Below are 16,295 nucleotides of genomic sequence, written 5' to 3'. Positions count from 1 at the left end.
GAGAGAGAGGAGAGACTGTAATCCATGAGATAGGAGGAGAGAGAGGAGAGACTGTAATCCATGAGATAGGAGGAGAGAGAGGAGAGACTGTAATCCATGAGAGAGGAGGAGAGAGAGGAGAGACTGTAATCCATGAGATAGGAGGAGAGAGAGGAGAGACTGTAATCCATGAGATAGGAGGAGAGAGGAGAGACTGTAATCCATGAGATAGGAGGAGAGAGAGGAGAGACTGTAATCCATGAGATAGGAGGAGAGAGGAGAGACTGTAATCCATAAAATAGGAGGAGAGAGAGGAGAGACTGTAATTCATGAGATAGGAGGAGAGAGAGGAGAGACTGTAATCCATGAGATAGGAGGAGAGAGAGGAGAGACTGTAATCCATGAGAGAGGAGGAGAGAGAGGAGAGACTGTAATCCATGAGATAGGAGGAGAGAGAGGAGAGACTGTAATCCATGAGATAGGAGGAGAGAGAGGAGAGACTGTAATCCATGAGATAGGAGGAGAGAGAGGAGAGACTGTAATCCATGAGATAGGAGGAGAGAGAGGAGAGACTGTAATCCATGAGATAGGAGGAGAGAGAGGAGAGACTGTAATCCATGAGATAGGAGGAGAGAGAGGAGAGACTGTAATCCATGAGATAGGAGGAGAGAGAGGAGAGACTGTAATCCATGAGAGAGGAGGAGAGAGAGGAGAGACTGTAATCCATGAGATAGGAGGAGAGAGAGGAGAGACTGTAATCCATGAGATAGGAGGAGAGAGAGGAGAGACTGTAATCCATGAGATAGGAGGAGAGAGGAGAGACTGTAATCCATGAGATAGGAGGAGAGAGGAGAGACTGTAATCCATGAGATAGGAGAGAGAGGAGAGACTGTAATCCATGAGAGAGGAGGAGAGAGAGGAGAGACTGTAATCCATGAGATAGGAGGAGAGAGGAGAGACTGTAATCCATGAGATAGGAGGAGAGAGAGGAGAGACTGTAATCCATGAGATAGGAGGAGAGAGAGGAGAGACTGTAATCCATGAGATAGGAGGAGAGAGGAGAGACTGTAATCCACGAGATAGGAGGAGAGAGAGGAGAGACTGTAATCCATGAGAGAGGAGGAGAGAGAGGAGAGACTGTAATCCATGAGATAGGAGGAGAGAGAGGAGAGACTGTAATCCATGAGATAGGAGGAGAGAGAGGAGAGACTGTAATCCATGAGATAGGTGGAGAGAGAGGAGAGACTGTAATCCATGAGATAGGAGGAGAGAGGAGAGACTGTAATCCATGAGAGAGGAGGAGAGAGAGGAGAGACTGTAATCCATGAGAGAGGAGGAGAGAGAGGAGAGACTGTAATCCATGAGATAGGAGGAGAGAGAGGAGAGACTGTAATCCATGAGATAGTAGGAGAGAGAGGAGAGACTGTAATCCATGAGAGAGGAGGAGAGAGAGGAGAGACTGTAATCCATGAGATAGGAGGAGAGAGAGGAGAGACTGTAATCCATGAGATAGGAGGAGAGAGGAGAGACTGTAATCCATGAGATAGGAGGAGAGAGGAGAGACTGTAATCCATGAGAGAGGAGGAGAGAGAGGAGAGACTGTAATCCATGAGATAGGAGGAGAGAGAGGAGAGACTGTAATCCATGAGATAGGAGGAGAGAGAGGAGAGACTGTAATCCATGAGATAGGAGGAGAGAGAGGAGAGACTGTAATCCATGAGATAGGAGGAGAGAGAGGAGAGACTGTAATCCATGAGATAGGAGGAGAGAGAGGAGAGACTGTAATCCATGAGATAGGAGGAGAGAGAGGAGAGACTGTAATCCATGAGATAGGAGGAGAGAGAGGAGAGACTGTAATCCATGAGAGAGGAGGAGAGAGAGGAGAGACTGTAATCCATGAGATAGGAGGAGAGAGAGGAGAGACTGTAATCCATGAGATAGGAGGAGAGAGAGGAGAGACTGTAATCCATGAGATAGGAGGAGAGAGGAGAGACTGTAATCCATGAGATAGGAGGAGAGAGGAGAGACTGTAATCCATGAGATAGGAGAGAGAGGAGAGACTGTAATCCATGAGAGAGGAGGAGAGAGAGGAGAGACTGTAATCCATGAGATAGGAGGAGAGAGGAGAGACTGTAATCCATGAGATAGGAGGAGAGAGAGGAGAGACTGTAATCCATGAGATAGGAGGAGAGAGAGGAGAGACTGTAATCCATGAGATAGGAGGAGAGAGGAGAGACTGTAATCCACGAGATAGGAGGAGAGAGAGGAGAGACTGTAATCCATGAGAGAGGAGGAGAGAGAGGAGAGACTGTAATCCATGAGATAGGAGGAGAGAGAGGAGAGACTGTAATCCATGAGATAGGAGGAGAGAGAGGAGAGACTGTAATCCATGAGATAGGTGGAGAGAGAGGAGAGACTGTAATCCATGAGATAGGAGGAGAGAGGAGAGACTGTAATCCATGAGAGAGGAGGAGAGAGAGGAGAGACTGTAATCCATGAGATAGGAGGAGAGAGAGGAGAGACTGTAATCCATGAGAGAGGAGGAGAGAGAGGAGAGACTGTAATCCATGAGATAGGAGGAGAGAGAGGAGAGACTGTAATCCATGAGATAGGAGGAGAGAGGAGAGACTGTAATCCATGAGATAGGAGGAGAGAGAGGAGAGACTGTAATCCATGAGAGAGGAGGAGAGAGAGGAGAGACTGTAATCCATGAGATAGGAGGAGAGAGAGGAGAGACTGTAATCCATGAGAGAGGAGGAGAGAGAGGAGAGACTGTAATCCATGAGAGAGGAGGAGAGAGAGGAGAGACTGTAATCCATGAGATAGGAGGAGAGAGAGGAGAGACTGTAATCCATGAGATAGGAGGAGAGAGAGGAGAGACTGTAATCCATGAGATAGGAGGAGAGAGGAGAGACTGTAATCCATGAGATAGGAGGAGAGAGGATAGACTGTAATCCATGAGATAGGAGGAGAGAGAGGAGAGACTGTAATCCATGAGATAGGAGGAGAGAGAGGAGAGACTGTAATCCATGAGAGAGGAGGAGAGAGAGGAGAGACTGTAATCCATGAGAGAGGAGGAGAGAGAGGAGAGACTGTAATCCATGAGATAGGAGGAGAGAGAGGAGAGACTGTAATCCATGAGATAGGAGGAGAGAGAGGAGAGACTGTAATCCATGAGATAGGAGGAGAGAGAGGAGAGACTGTAATCCATGAGAGAGGAGGAGAGAGAGGAGAGACTGTAATCCATGAGATAGGAGGAGAGAGAGGAGAGACTGTAATCCATGAGATAGTAGGAGAGAGAGGAGAGACTGTAATCCATGAGAGAGGAGGAGAGAGAGGAGAGACTGTAATCCATGAGATAGGAGGAGAGAGAGGAGAGACTGTAATCCATGAGATAGGAGGAGAGAGAGGAGAGACTGTAATCCATGAGATAGGAGGAGAGAGAGGAGAGACTGTAATCCATGAGATAGGAGGAGAGAGAGGAGAGACTGTAATCCATGAGAGAGGAGGAGAGAGGAGAGACTGTAATCCATGAGATAGGAGGAGAGAGAGGAGAGACTGTAATCCATGAGATAGGAGGAGAGAGAGGAGAGACTGTAATCCATGAGATAGGAGGAGAGAGAGGAGAGACTGTAATCCATGAGATAGGAGGAGAGAGAGGAGAGACTTTAATCCATGAGATAGGAGGAGAGAGGAGAGACTGTAATCCATGAGATAGGAGGAGAGAGAGGAGAGACTGTAATCCATGAGATAGGAGGAGAGAGAGGAGAGACTGTAATCCATGAGATAGGAGGAGAGAGAGGAGAGACTGTAATCCATGAGATAGGAGGAGAGAGAGGAGAGACTGTAATCCATGAGAGAGGAGGAGAGAGGAGAGACTGTAATCCATGAGATAGGAGGAGAGAGAGGAGAGACTGTAATCCATGAAATAGGAGGAGAGAGAGGAGAGACTGTAATCCATGAGATAGGAGGAGAGAGAGGAGAGACTGTAATCCATGAGATAGGAGGAGAGAGAGGAGAGACTGTAATCCATGAGATAGGAGGAGAGAGAGGAGAGACTGTAATCCATGAGAGAGGAGGAGAGAGGAGAGACTGTAATCCATGAGATAGGAGGAGAGAGGAGAGACTGTAATCCATGAGATAGGAGGAGAGAGAGGAGAGACTGTAATCCATGAGATAGGAGGAGAGAGAGGAGAGACTGTAATCCATGAGATAGGAGGAGAGAGAGGAGAGACTGTAATCCATGAGATAGGAGGAGAGAGAGGAGAGACTGTAATCCATGAGATAGGAGGAGAGAGAGGAGAGACTGTAATCCATGAGAGAGGAGGAGAGAGGAGAGACTGTAATCCATGAGATAGGAGGAGAGAGAGGAGAGACTGTAATCCATGAGATAGGAGGAGAGAGGAGGAGAGAGAGGAGAGACTGTAATCCATGAGAGAGGAGGAGAGAGAGGAGAGACTGTAATCCATGAGAGAGGAGGAGAGAGAGGAGAGACTGTAATCCATGAGATAGGAGGAGAGAGAGGAGAGACTGTAATCCATGAGATAGGAGGAGAGAGAGGAGAGACTGTAATCCATGAGATAGGAGGAGAGAGAGGAGAGACTGTAATCCATGAGATAGGAGGAGAGAGGAGAGACTGTAATCCATGAGAGAGGAGGAGAGAGAGGAGAGACTGTAATCCATGAGATAGGAGGAGAGAGAGGAGAGACTGTAATCCATGAGATAGGAGGAGAGAGAGGAGAGACTGTAATCCATGAGATAGGAGGAGAGAGGAGAGACTGTAATCCATGAGATAGGAGGAGAGAGGAGAGACTGTAATCCATGAGATAGGAGGAGAGAGAGGAGAGACTGTAATCCATGAGATAGGAGGAGAGAGAGGAGAGACTGTAATCCATGAGAGAGGAGGAGAGAGGAGAGACTGTAATCCATGAGATAGGAGGAGAGAGAGGAGAGACTGTAATCCATGAGATAGGAGGAGAGAGAGGAGAGACTGTAATCCATGAGATAGGAGGAGAGAGGAGAGACTGTAATCCATGAGATAGGAGGAGAGAGAGGAGAGACTGTAATCCATGAGAGAGGAGGAGAGAGAGGAGAGACTGTAATCCATGAGATAGGAGGAGAGAGAGGAGAGACTGTAATCCATGAGATAGGAGGAGAGAGGAGAGACTGTAATCCATGAGATAGGAGGAGAGACTGTAATCCATGAGAGAGGAGGAGAGAGAGGAGAGACTGTAATCCATGAGATAGGAGGAGAGAGAGGAGAGACTGTAATCCATGAGATAGGAGGAGAGAGAGGAGAGACTGTAATCCATGAGAGAGGAGGAGAGAGGAGAGACTGTAATCCATGAGATAGGAGGAGAGAGGAGAGACTGTAATCCATGGTTCTTCCATTTACTGCAGTGGGCTAAATCAGGGTCACAGAGTGTTTATTGGTAGTCTGAAACAAATCTACCTTGAAACAAATGTATCCACCTCACACATATTGGCTTAACAAAAGAAGACACCTGTACCATGTCAGATATAAGAGATATAGGCGATCAAACGTATATATTTGTTTAGTTTGCATCCAAATATTACACTTGATATACATCACAGAAGACTGAAATCAACAAACCTGTTTGACATACACTACCTGTCAATAGTTTTAGGACACATCTACTCATTCAAGGGTTTTTCTTCATTTGTACTATTTTCTACATTGTAGAATAATAATGAAGACATCAAAACGATGAAATAACACATATGGAATCATGTAGTAACCAGAAAAGTGTTAAACCCAGTTTACAATTGTCTCATTCATCCCCCTCCTCTCCCCTGTGACTATTCCCCAGGTCGTTGCTGCAAATGAGAACGTGTTCTCAGTCAACTTACCTGGTAAAATAACGGTAAAATAAATAAATAAATAAACAAATCAATATATATATATATTTATATTTGAGATTCTTCAAATAGCCACCCTTTGCCTTGATGACAGCTTTGCACACGCTTGGTATTCTCTCAACCAGCTTCACCTGGAATGCTTTTCTAACCGTCTTGAAGGAGTTCCCACGTATGCTGAACACTTGTTGGCTGCTTTTTTGTTGTTGCTGCTCGCTGCTCTCTGCTCGGTCCCATCCCGTCCCTGGACCGACATTGACACCAAGTAAATATAGACACCACAGTACACACACAGAGGCTACCTTCCATATGGCACCCTATTCCCTATTATAGTGCACTACTGGCACCCTATTCCCTATTATAGTGCACTACTGGCACTCTATTCCCTATATAGTACACTACTGGCACCCTATTCCCTATATAGTACACTACTGGCACCCTATTCCCTATATAGTACACTACTGGCACCCTATTCCCTATATAGTACACTACTGGCACCCTATTCCCTACATAGTGCACTACTGGCACCCTATTCCCTACATAGTACACTACTGGTACCCTATTCCCTATATAGTGCACTACTGGCACCCTATTCCCTACATAGTACCCTACTTATGCTGCTCCCTCTCTCTCCTTTTCTCCTCTCTGTCTCCGTCTGTCTGTCTCTCTTTCCCTCTCTCTCCTTTTCTCCTCTCTGTTTCCGTCTGTCTGTCTCTCTTTCCCTCTCTCTCCTTTTCTCCTCTCTGTCTCCATCTGTCTGTCTCTCTTTCCCTCTCTCTCCTTTTCTCCTCTCTGTCTCCGTCTGTCTGTTTCTCTTTCCCTCTCTCTCCTTTTCTCCTCTCTGTCTCCGTCTGTCTGTTTCTCTTTCCCTCTCTCTCCTTTTCTCCTCTCTGTCTCCGTCTGTCTGTCTCTCTCAATTCAATTTAAATGTACATTTCAATGTAAGGGCTTTATTGGCATGGGAAACATATGTTAACATTGCCTAAGCAAGTGAAGTAGATAACAAACACGAGAAATAAACAATAGAAATGTATATTATGTCTATATACAGTGTTGTAACGATGTGCAAAAAATATCTCTCTCTCTCTCCCTTTCCCCCTCCCGCCCTCCCTCTCTCCCTCCCTCCCTCTCTCTCCTGCCCTCACTCCCTCCCCTCCCGCCCGCCCCTCTCTCTCTCTCTCTCTCTCTCTCTCTCTCCCTCCCTCCCTCCCTCCCTCCCCCGCCCCTCCCTCCCTCCCTCCCGCCTGCCCGCCCGATGTAGGGAAGTGGAATTTGGGAGGTAGTCACAGAGGCGTTCAGTGTCAGGAGGGAGGGAGAGGGAGAGGGAGAGGGAGAGGGAGAGGGAGAGGGAGGGGGAGGGGGAGAGGGAGAGGGAGGGGGGCGGGCCGACAGAGGGCTGAGGTGTGAAACTATCGGGCTGTAAAATGAACCTGCTGGCAGACAGGCTGTTGTTTCAGTGTTTCATCTCTGCTCCCTTTCTCTTTCTTACTTTCTTTCTCTTGTCTCAATTTTTTTTATCTCTCATTCCACTATCGCTTTAGTTCTTTCTCTGTCTCTCTAAATCACTCTCTTTTCTCTCTCTCTTCCTCTCCCTCTCTGCCCTGGTCTCTACCTCTCCCTCTCTGCCCTGGTCTCTACCTCTCCCTCTCTGCCCTGGTCTCTACCTGTCCCTCTCTTCCCTGGTCTCTACCTCTCCCTCTCTGCTCTGGTCTCTACCTCTCTCTCTCTGCCCTGGTCTCTACCTCTCTCTCTCTGCCCTGGTCTCTACCTCTCCCTCTCTCTGCCCTGGTCTCTACCTCTCTCTCTCTGCCCTGGTCTCTACCTCACCCTCTCTTCCCTGGTCTCTACCTCTCCCTCTCTGCACTGGTCTCTACCTCACCCTCTCTTCCCTGGTCTCTACCTCTCTCTCTCTGCCCTGGTCTCTACCTCTCTCTCTCTGCCCTGGTCTCTACCTCTCTCTCTCTCTCTGCACTGGTCTCTACCTCTCTCTCTCTCTCTGCCCTGGTCTCTACCTCTCCCTCTCTCTGCCCTGGTCTCTACCTCACCCTCTCTTCCCTGGTCTCTACCTCACCCTCTCTTCCCTGGTCTCTACCTCTCTCTCTCTGCCCTGGTCTCTACATCTCTATCTCTGCCCTGGTCTCTACCTCTCTCTCTCTCTGCCCTGGTCTCTACCTCACCCTCTCTGCCCTGGTCTCTACCTCTCCCTCTCGGCCCTGGTCTCTCCCTCTCTGCCACTTTTCCTAGGTTATTCTTCCCTGGTCTCTACCTCTCCCTGTCTGTCTATTGAAACTTCTTGCCTTCTTCTCAAAGTTCTTTAATCCTGAAACTGTCTTATGAACACCAATAAGATGTTTACGTTACACAGACTGCTCTTTATGCAACACCGTGTGTGTGTAGCTCCGTCCTACCTTGACCAGAACACCTAGGGAAACAGAAGAGTTCTCCTTCCTTCTGTTCTCTGTTTTAATTGAACCCAGTAGGACAGTAATAGGAGAATGGTTCATGTCCCACATACCACCCTATTCCCTATGCAGTCCACTACTTTTCACCAGAACCCATAGGGAATAGGGTGCTGTTGTGTATTGATATTCTAGTTTGTCCCTTTAGGGCACCTGTAACCCCCCCTGCTTACGTACATTGGAATGCTGGGAATGTTTTGTCCTGTGAAAGGCATTAAACAATGGCATGTCCTGTCCTTATATTAGTTGTATGAGTAATACAGTGTGCTTTACAACAAAACTGGCGACGAGGAAGATACGTTCTTCACGCTTGTGCTCGTTATCTTCCGTATAAAGTCGGAGTTTAATTCGTTATTTATTTTTTTCCGCAGTAGAAAGAGCTAGCCAGTCGAGTGATGCTAGCTAGCTTCTGATGTCACAGCAACGAGAGCCTTGAGAGATAGGAAGAGTTTCGCTGCAGGAGAAAGTGAAGTCACTGTGAGTGAAAATTAAAAAAAAGGGGGTCTGGGAGTAAGGGACCATCTGAAAAGTGTGAGAAAGAAAAATAATAAACCGTAAATGTCTGCATTGGTTGGTAAATATAGGAACATTTGATGAATCTATGGAACAATGGAGTTCTTACACAGAACGCTTGGAGTACTTTGTGCTGGCAAATGGAAGTAAAGTTGAAATAGTTGTTCCAACATGTTTGACTGGAGAAAAAACATTCAATCTACTGCGCAGCCTGGAAAAACCCGGTGAGAAATCATATTGTGGCTACCTTAAAAGGACATTATTCTCCCAAAACCAGTGATAATCGCAGAGAGATTCAGGTTTCATCAGAGAAATCAAGAGGAGGGGGGGGATCCATCTCACAGTTTGTGCAACTGGAGCAGCTATATCTTTGCTGTCTGAGGCCGTATACAAGGAGAAACTACATCACCTCACACCACAGCCCACAAAGATGACGCTGAAAACATACTGAGGTGAGATTGTTCCAGTGAGAGGAAGTGTGACTGTTACAGACACACATGGCTGGATAAGATCAAACTAAACTTGGCAGGAAATTCACATGGTTGCAAAAAGAGGACACAAACCTACAAAGGATATCGAGGAAACACGCGGATATGTTCAAAGAAGAACTTGGCAGTATGAAGGACATAACAGTTAAACTGACCGTGAAATCACACAGCAAGCCAAAAATGCTTCAAAACTAGACCCGTCCCATACGCCATTAAACCAAAAGTTGAAACTGAGCTAAACAGACTAGTGGAGAGTGGAGTATTGGATCCAGGAAATGTTAGTGAAACAGACTAGTGGAGAGTGGAGTATTTGATCCAGGGAATGTTAGTGAAACAGACTAGTGGAGTATTGGGTCCAGGGAATGTTAGTGAAACAGACTAGTGGAGTATTGGGTCCAGGGAATGTTAGTGAAACAGACTAGTGGAGAGTGGAGTATTGGATCCAGGGAATGTTAGTGAAACAGACTAGTGGAGTATTGGGTCCAGGGAATGTTAGTGAAACAGACTAGTGGAGTATTGGATCCAGGGAATGTTAGTGAAACAGACTAGTGGAGTATTGGATCCAGGGAATGTTAGTGAAGCAGACTAGTGGAGTATTGGATCCAGGGAATGTTAGTGAAGCAGACTAGTTGAGTATTGGATCCAGGGAATGTTAGTGAAACAGACTAGTGGAGTATTGGGTCCAGGGAATGTTAGTGAAACAGACTAGCGGAGTATTGGATCCAGGGAATGTTAGTGAAACAGACTAGTGGAGTATTGGATCCAGGAAATGTTAGTGAAACAGACTAGTGGAGAGTGGAGTATTGGGTCCAGGGAATGTTAGTGAAACAGACTAGTGGAGTATTGGATCCAGGGAATATTAGTGAAACAGACTAGTGGAGTATTGGATCCAGGGAATATTAGTGAAACAGACTAGTGGAGTATTGGATCCAGGGAATGTTAGTGAAACAGACTAGTGGAGTATTGGATCCAGGGAATGTTAGTGAAACAGACTAGTGGAGTATTGGGTCCAGGGAATATTAGTGAAACAGACTAGTGGAGTATTGGGTCCAGGGAATGTTAGTGAAACAGACTAGTGGAGTATTGGGTCCAGGGAATGTTAGTGAAACAGACTAGTGGAGTATTGGGTCCAGGGAATGTCAGTGAAACAGACTAGTGGAGTATTGGGTCCAGGGAATGTTAGTGAAACAGACTAGTGGAGTATTGGATCCAGGGAATGTCAGTGAAACAGACTAGTGGAGTATTGGGTCCAGGGAATGTTAGTGAAACAGACTAGTGGAGAGTGGAGTATTGGATCCAGGAAATGTCAGTGAAACAGACTAGTGGAGTATTGGGTCCAGGGAATGTCAGTGAAACAGACTAGTGGAGAGTATTGGATCCAGGGAATGTTAGTGAAACAGACTAGTGGAGTATTGGATCCAGGAAATGTTAGTGAAACAGACTAGTGGAGAGTGGAGTATTGGGTCCAGGGAATGTTAGTGAAACAGACTAGTGGAGTATTGGATCCAGGGAATATTAGTGAAACAGACTAGTGGAGTATTGGATCCAGGGAATATTAGTGAAACAGACTGGTGGAGTATTGGATCCAGGGACTGTTAGTGAAACAGACTAGTGGAGTATTGGATCCAGGGAATGTTAGTGAAACAGACTAGTGGAGTATTGGGTCCAGGGAATATTAGTGAAACAGACTAGTGGAGTATTGGGTCCAGGGAATGTTAGTGAAACAGACTAGTGGAGTATTGGGTCCAGGAAATGTTAGTGAAACAGACTAGTGGAGAGTGGAGTATTGGGTCCAGGGAATGTTAGTGAAACAGACTAGTGGAGTATTGGGTCCAGGGAATGTTAGTGAAACAGACTAGTGGAGTATTGGATCCAGGGAATGTTAGTGAAACAGACTAGTGGAGTATTGGGTCCAGGGAATGTTAGTGAAACAGACTAGTGGAGTATTGGATCCAGGGAATGTTAGTGAAACAGACTAGTGGAGTATTGGGTCCAGGGAATGTTAGTGAAACAGACTAGTGGAGTATTGGGTCCAGGGAATGTTAGTGAAACAGACTAGTGGAGAGTGGAGTATTGGATCCAGGAAATGTCAGTGAATGGGCTACACCCGTCGTTCCAGTCATAAAAAAAGATGGATGACTCAGACTCTGTGGTGATTTCAAAGTCACCATTAACCCAGTCTTCACTGCTGAAAAATATCCACTACCCCTCATTGACGACCTCTTTTCTGGTTGAGCTGGAGGACAAACATTCAGTAAGATAGACTTATGTCAGGCCTATCTACAGATGCATGTGGACCAAGAGTCACAAGAACTGTTGACCATAGTGACTCACAAAAGGACTGTACAGGTACCGGAGGCTTCCTTTTGGAATCACCTCAGCTCCGGCCTTGTTTCAGAGAGCTATGGACCAGATACTGAGCGGGCTCACTGGGGTCCAATGTTACCTCGATGATCTACTCGTCACCGGCAAAGACGAGCAGGAGCACATGAGAAACCTGAACGCTACACTACAGAGATTGGAAGAGTACGGTCTGAGGTTCCGGAAGGACAAATGACTGTTTTTACAGCCCTCTGTTGAGTACCTGGGCCACGTCATCGACAGTTCGGGGCTCCACAAGATGCCATCGAAGGTGAAGGCTGTTGCAGAAGCTCCATCCCCACAGAACGCGAGTCAGCTGAGATCATTCTTAGGACTACTGACATATGACGCAAAGTTTGTGCCAAACCTAGCTAACATGTTAAAGCCACTGCATGAAATTTTGCACAAAACCAAACAGTGGAAGTGGACAGACAGATGTGAGGAGGCCTTCAAGAAAGTGAAAACAGCCTTAGCTCAGTCAGAGGCCCTCACCCACTTCAACCCCAACTTGCCATTACAGTTGGCATGTGATTCATCGACCTTATTGTGTTGGTGCGGTTGTCTCACACATCATGCCATCAGGTGAAGAAAGGCCAATTGCTTTCTCATCACGGACCTTAACTAAAGTCGAGAGCAATTATGCACAGATAGAGCGTTGAAGCGCTCGCCATCGTGTTTGGAGTTAAGAAATTTCATCAGTTTCTGTTTGGCCAACGATTCACACTGCTGACGGACCATAGACCCTTCACCTCCATCTTTGGTCCCCACACCGGCAGTCCGTCGCTCGCAGTCAGCCGAATGCAGCGATGGGCATTACTGTTATCTGCTCACCAGTACGACATCAAGTACAGAAGGTCTGGGCAGCACTGCAATGCAGACGGCCTCTCAAGGTTTCCCTTACTGGTCGCGCACACTGAACACTTCAAGGAAGTGACGAACCCTCCAGTTACCAACCCTCCAGTCTGGATGCTTGCTATGGGGCTATGGAGGTCTGGTGGTGGAGGTCTGGTGATGGAGGTCTGGTGATGGTCTGGTGGTGGAGGAGTGGTGATGGTCTGGTGATGGAGGTCTGGTGGTGGAGGTCTGGTGGTGGAGGTCTGGTGGTGGAGGTCTGGTGGTGGAGGTCTGGTGATGGAGGAGTGGTGATGGAGGTCTGGTGGTGGAGGAGATCTGGTGGTGGAGGTCTGGTGGAGGAGTGGTGATGGAGGAGTGGTGATGGAGGACTGGTGGTGGAGGTCTGGTGATGGAGGAGTGTTGATGGAGGTCTGGTGGTGGAGGTCTGGTGGTGGAGGTCTGGTGGTGGAGGCCTGGTGGTGGAGAAGTGGTGATGGAGGTCTGGTGGTGGAGGTCTGGTGGTGGAGGTCTGGTGGTGGTGGAGGTCTGGTGGTGGAGGTCTGGTGGTGGAGGTTTGGTGATGGAGGTCTGGTGGAGGAGTGGTGATGGAGGTCTGGTGGTGGAGGTCGTCTGGTGGTGGAGGTCTGGTGGTGGTGGAGTGGTGATCGAGGTCTGGTGGAGGAGGTCTGGTGATGGAGGTCTGGTGGTGGAGGAGGTCTGGTGGTGGAGGTCTGGTGGTTGAGGAGGTCTGGTGGTGGAGGAGGTCTGGTGGTGGAGGAGGTCTGGTGGTGGAGGTCTGGTGGTGGAGGTCTGGTGGTGGTGGAGTGGTGATGGAGGTCTGGTGGAGGAGGTCTGGTGATGGGTCTGGTGGTGGAGGTCTGGTGGTGGAGGTCTGGTGATGGAGGTCTGGTGGTGGAGGAGGTCTGGTGGTGGAGGAGGTCTGGTGGTGGAGGAGTGGTGATGGAGGTCTGGTGGAGGTCTGGTGGTGATGGAGGTCTGGTGGTGGAGGTCTGGTGGTGGAGGTCTGGTGGTGGTGGAGTGGTGATGGAGGTCTGGTGGAGGAGGTCTGGTGATGGATGTCTGGTGGTGGAGGAGGTCTGGTGGTGGAGGAGTGGTGATGGAGGTCTGGTGATGGAGGTCTGGTGGTGGAGGAGGTCTGGTGGTGGAGGTCTGGTGGTGGAGGAGGTCTGGTGGTGGAGGAGGTCTGGTGGTGGAGGATGTCTGGTGGTGGAGGAGGTCTGGTGGTGGAGGAAGTCTGGTGGTGGAGGAGTGGTGATGGAGGTCTGGTGGAGGTCTGGTGGTGGAGGAGTGGTGATGGAGGTCTGGTGGAGGTCTGGTGGTGGAGGAGGTCTGGTGGTGGAGGAGTGGTGATGGAGCCACATCTGTTTATGGTTCAATAACTTATTTAAAATAATCCATCCACCTTGAGGACCTGTCTGTCACCCCTTGTGAGTTACTTTGCCCACGGGAGAAGTATATTTCGGCCTCCCAGTCCTTTTTCCACAAAACTTCATCTAAAATTGTTGAATGAGTTTCCTATAAACAATAGATATAATAATATAATAATAATATAATAGATATTATATTCCTTCTCTTTTAGCCAGGTAAATACTGATCGTCTTTTCTTATTATCTGCTAGGCCATTACAATTATAACTGGCTAAAATTATTTAGCTATTTACCAAAATGATATACAAGTTTAAATTCTATCTATCATAAAATATGTTTGTAAATTTACCATTAAAAAGTACCAGTGATTGAGTGTCAATATACAGTTGAAGTCGGAAGTTTACATACACCTTAGCCAAATACATTTAAACTCAGTTTTTCACAATTCCTGACATTTAATCCTAGTAAAAATTCCCTGTTTTAGGTCAGTTAGGAACACCACTTTATTTTAAGAATGTGAAATGTCAGAATAATAGTAGAGACAATGATTTATTTCAGCTTTTATTTTTTTAATCACATTCCCAGTGGGTCAGAAGTTTACATACACTCAATTAGTATTTGGTAGAGTTGCCTTTAAATTGTTTAACTTGGGTGAAACGTTTCGGGTAGCCTTCCACAAGCTTCCCTGGGTGAATTTTGGCCCATTCCTCCTGACAGAGCTGGTGTAAATGAGTCAGGTTTGTAGGCCTCCTTGCTCGCACACGCTTTTTCAGTCCTGCCCACAAGTAGCAATAGGTTTGAGGTCAGGGCTTTGTGATGGCCACTCCAATACCTTGACTTTGTTGTCCTTAAGCCATTTTGCCACAACTATGGAAGTATGCTTGGGGTCATTGTCCATTTGGAAGACCCATTTGCACCAAAACTTGAACTATCTGACTGATGATGTCTTGAGATGTTGCTTCAATATATATACACAATTTTCCTGCCTCATGATGCCATCTATTTTGTGAAGTGCACCAGTCCCTCCTGCAGCAAAGCACCCCCACAACATGATGCTGCCACCCCCGTGCTTCACGGTTGGGATGGTGTTCTTTGGCTTGCAAGCCTCCCCCTTTTTCCTCCAAACATAACGATGGTCATTATGGCCAAACATTTCTATTTTTGTTTCATCAGACCAGAGGACATTTATTTTTTTATTTCACCTTTATTTAACCAGGTAGTCCAGTTGAGAACATGTTCTCATTTACAACTGCGACCTGGCCAAGATAAAGCACAGCAGTTCGACACATACAACAACAGAGAGTTACACATGGAATAAACAAAACATACAGTCAATAATACAGTAGAAAAAAATATATATAGCATGTGCAAATTAGGTAAGATAAGGGAGGTAAGGCAATAAATAGGCCATGGTGGTGAAGTAATTACAGTATAGCAATTAGACACTGGAATGGTAGATGTGCAGAAGATGAATGTGCAAGTAGAGATACTGGGGTGCAAAGGAGGAAGATAAATAAATAAATACAGTATGGGGATGAGGCAGTTGGATGGACTGTTTACAGATGGGCTATGTACAGGTGCAGTGATCTGTGAGCTGCTCTGACAGCTGGTGCTTAAAAGGTAGTGAGGGAGATATAAGACTCCAGCTTTTTTATCCAAAAAGTACGATCTTTGTCCCCATGTGCAGTTGCAAACCGTAGTCTGGTTTTTTTATGGCGGTTTTGGAGCAGTGGCTCTTCCTTGCTGAGCGGCCTTTCAGGTTATGTCGATATAGGACTCGTTTTACTGTGGATATAGATACTTTTGTACCTGTTTCCTCCAGCAGCTTCACAAGGTCCTTTGCTGTTGTTTTGGGATTGATTTGCACTTTTCGCACCAAAGTACGTTCATCTCTAGGAGACAGAATGCGTCTCCTTCCTGAGCGGTATGACGGCCGCATGTTCCCATGGTGTTTATATTGGGGAATATTGTTTGTACAGATGAACGTGGTACCTTCAGGTGTTTGGGAATTGCTCCCAAGGAAGAACCAGACTCGTGGAGGTCTACAATTGTTTTTCTGAGGTCTTGGCTGATTTCTTTAGATTTTTCCATGATGTCAAGCAAAGAGGCACTGAGTTTGAAGGTAGACCTTGAAATACATCCACAGGTACACCTCCAATTTACTCAAATGGTGTCAATTAGCCTATCAGAAGCTTCTAAAGCCATGACACCATTTTCTGGAATTTTCCAAGCTGTTTAAAGACACAGTCAACTTAGTGTATGTAAACTTCTGACCCACTGGAATTGTGATACAGTGAATTATAAGTGAAATAATCTGTCTGTAAACAATTGTTGGAATAATTACTTGTGTCATGCACAAAAGTAGATGTCCTAACCGACTTTCCTAGATCATTGTT

At 46.7% G+C, this 16,295-nt stretch overlaps 2 protein-coding genes across 3 annotated transcripts in view; one reads left to right on the top strand and one right to left on the bottom strand.

Annotated features, from left to right (window-relative positions):
• The window catches only part of megf11 (multiple EGF-like-domains 11), a 452,873-nt gene that overhangs the window by 96,124 nt on the left and 340,454 nt on the right, over positions 1-16,295 (top strand). The gene's annotated exons all lie outside the window — the stretch shown is intronic.
• On the bottom strand, positions 12,505-13,893 carry LOC139577953 (uncharacterized). The gene has a single exon (XM_071405075.1). The coding sequence runs from the start codon at positions 13,891-13,893 to the stop codon at positions 12,505-12,507; it is 1,389 nt and encodes a 462-aa protein (XP_071261176.1).

The sequence above is a fragment of the Salvelinus alpinus genome, chromosome 6, assembly GCF_045679555.1.
Source record: "Salvelinus alpinus chromosome 6, SLU_Salpinus.1, whole genome shotgun sequence".
NCBI classification, from domain to species: Eukaryota; Metazoa; Chordata; class Actinopteri; order Salmoniformes; family Salmonidae; genus Salvelinus; species Salvelinus alpinus.
The sequence above is the reverse complement of the archived record's forward strand: the minus strand, read 5'-3'. Positions and strand labels throughout refer to the sequence as shown.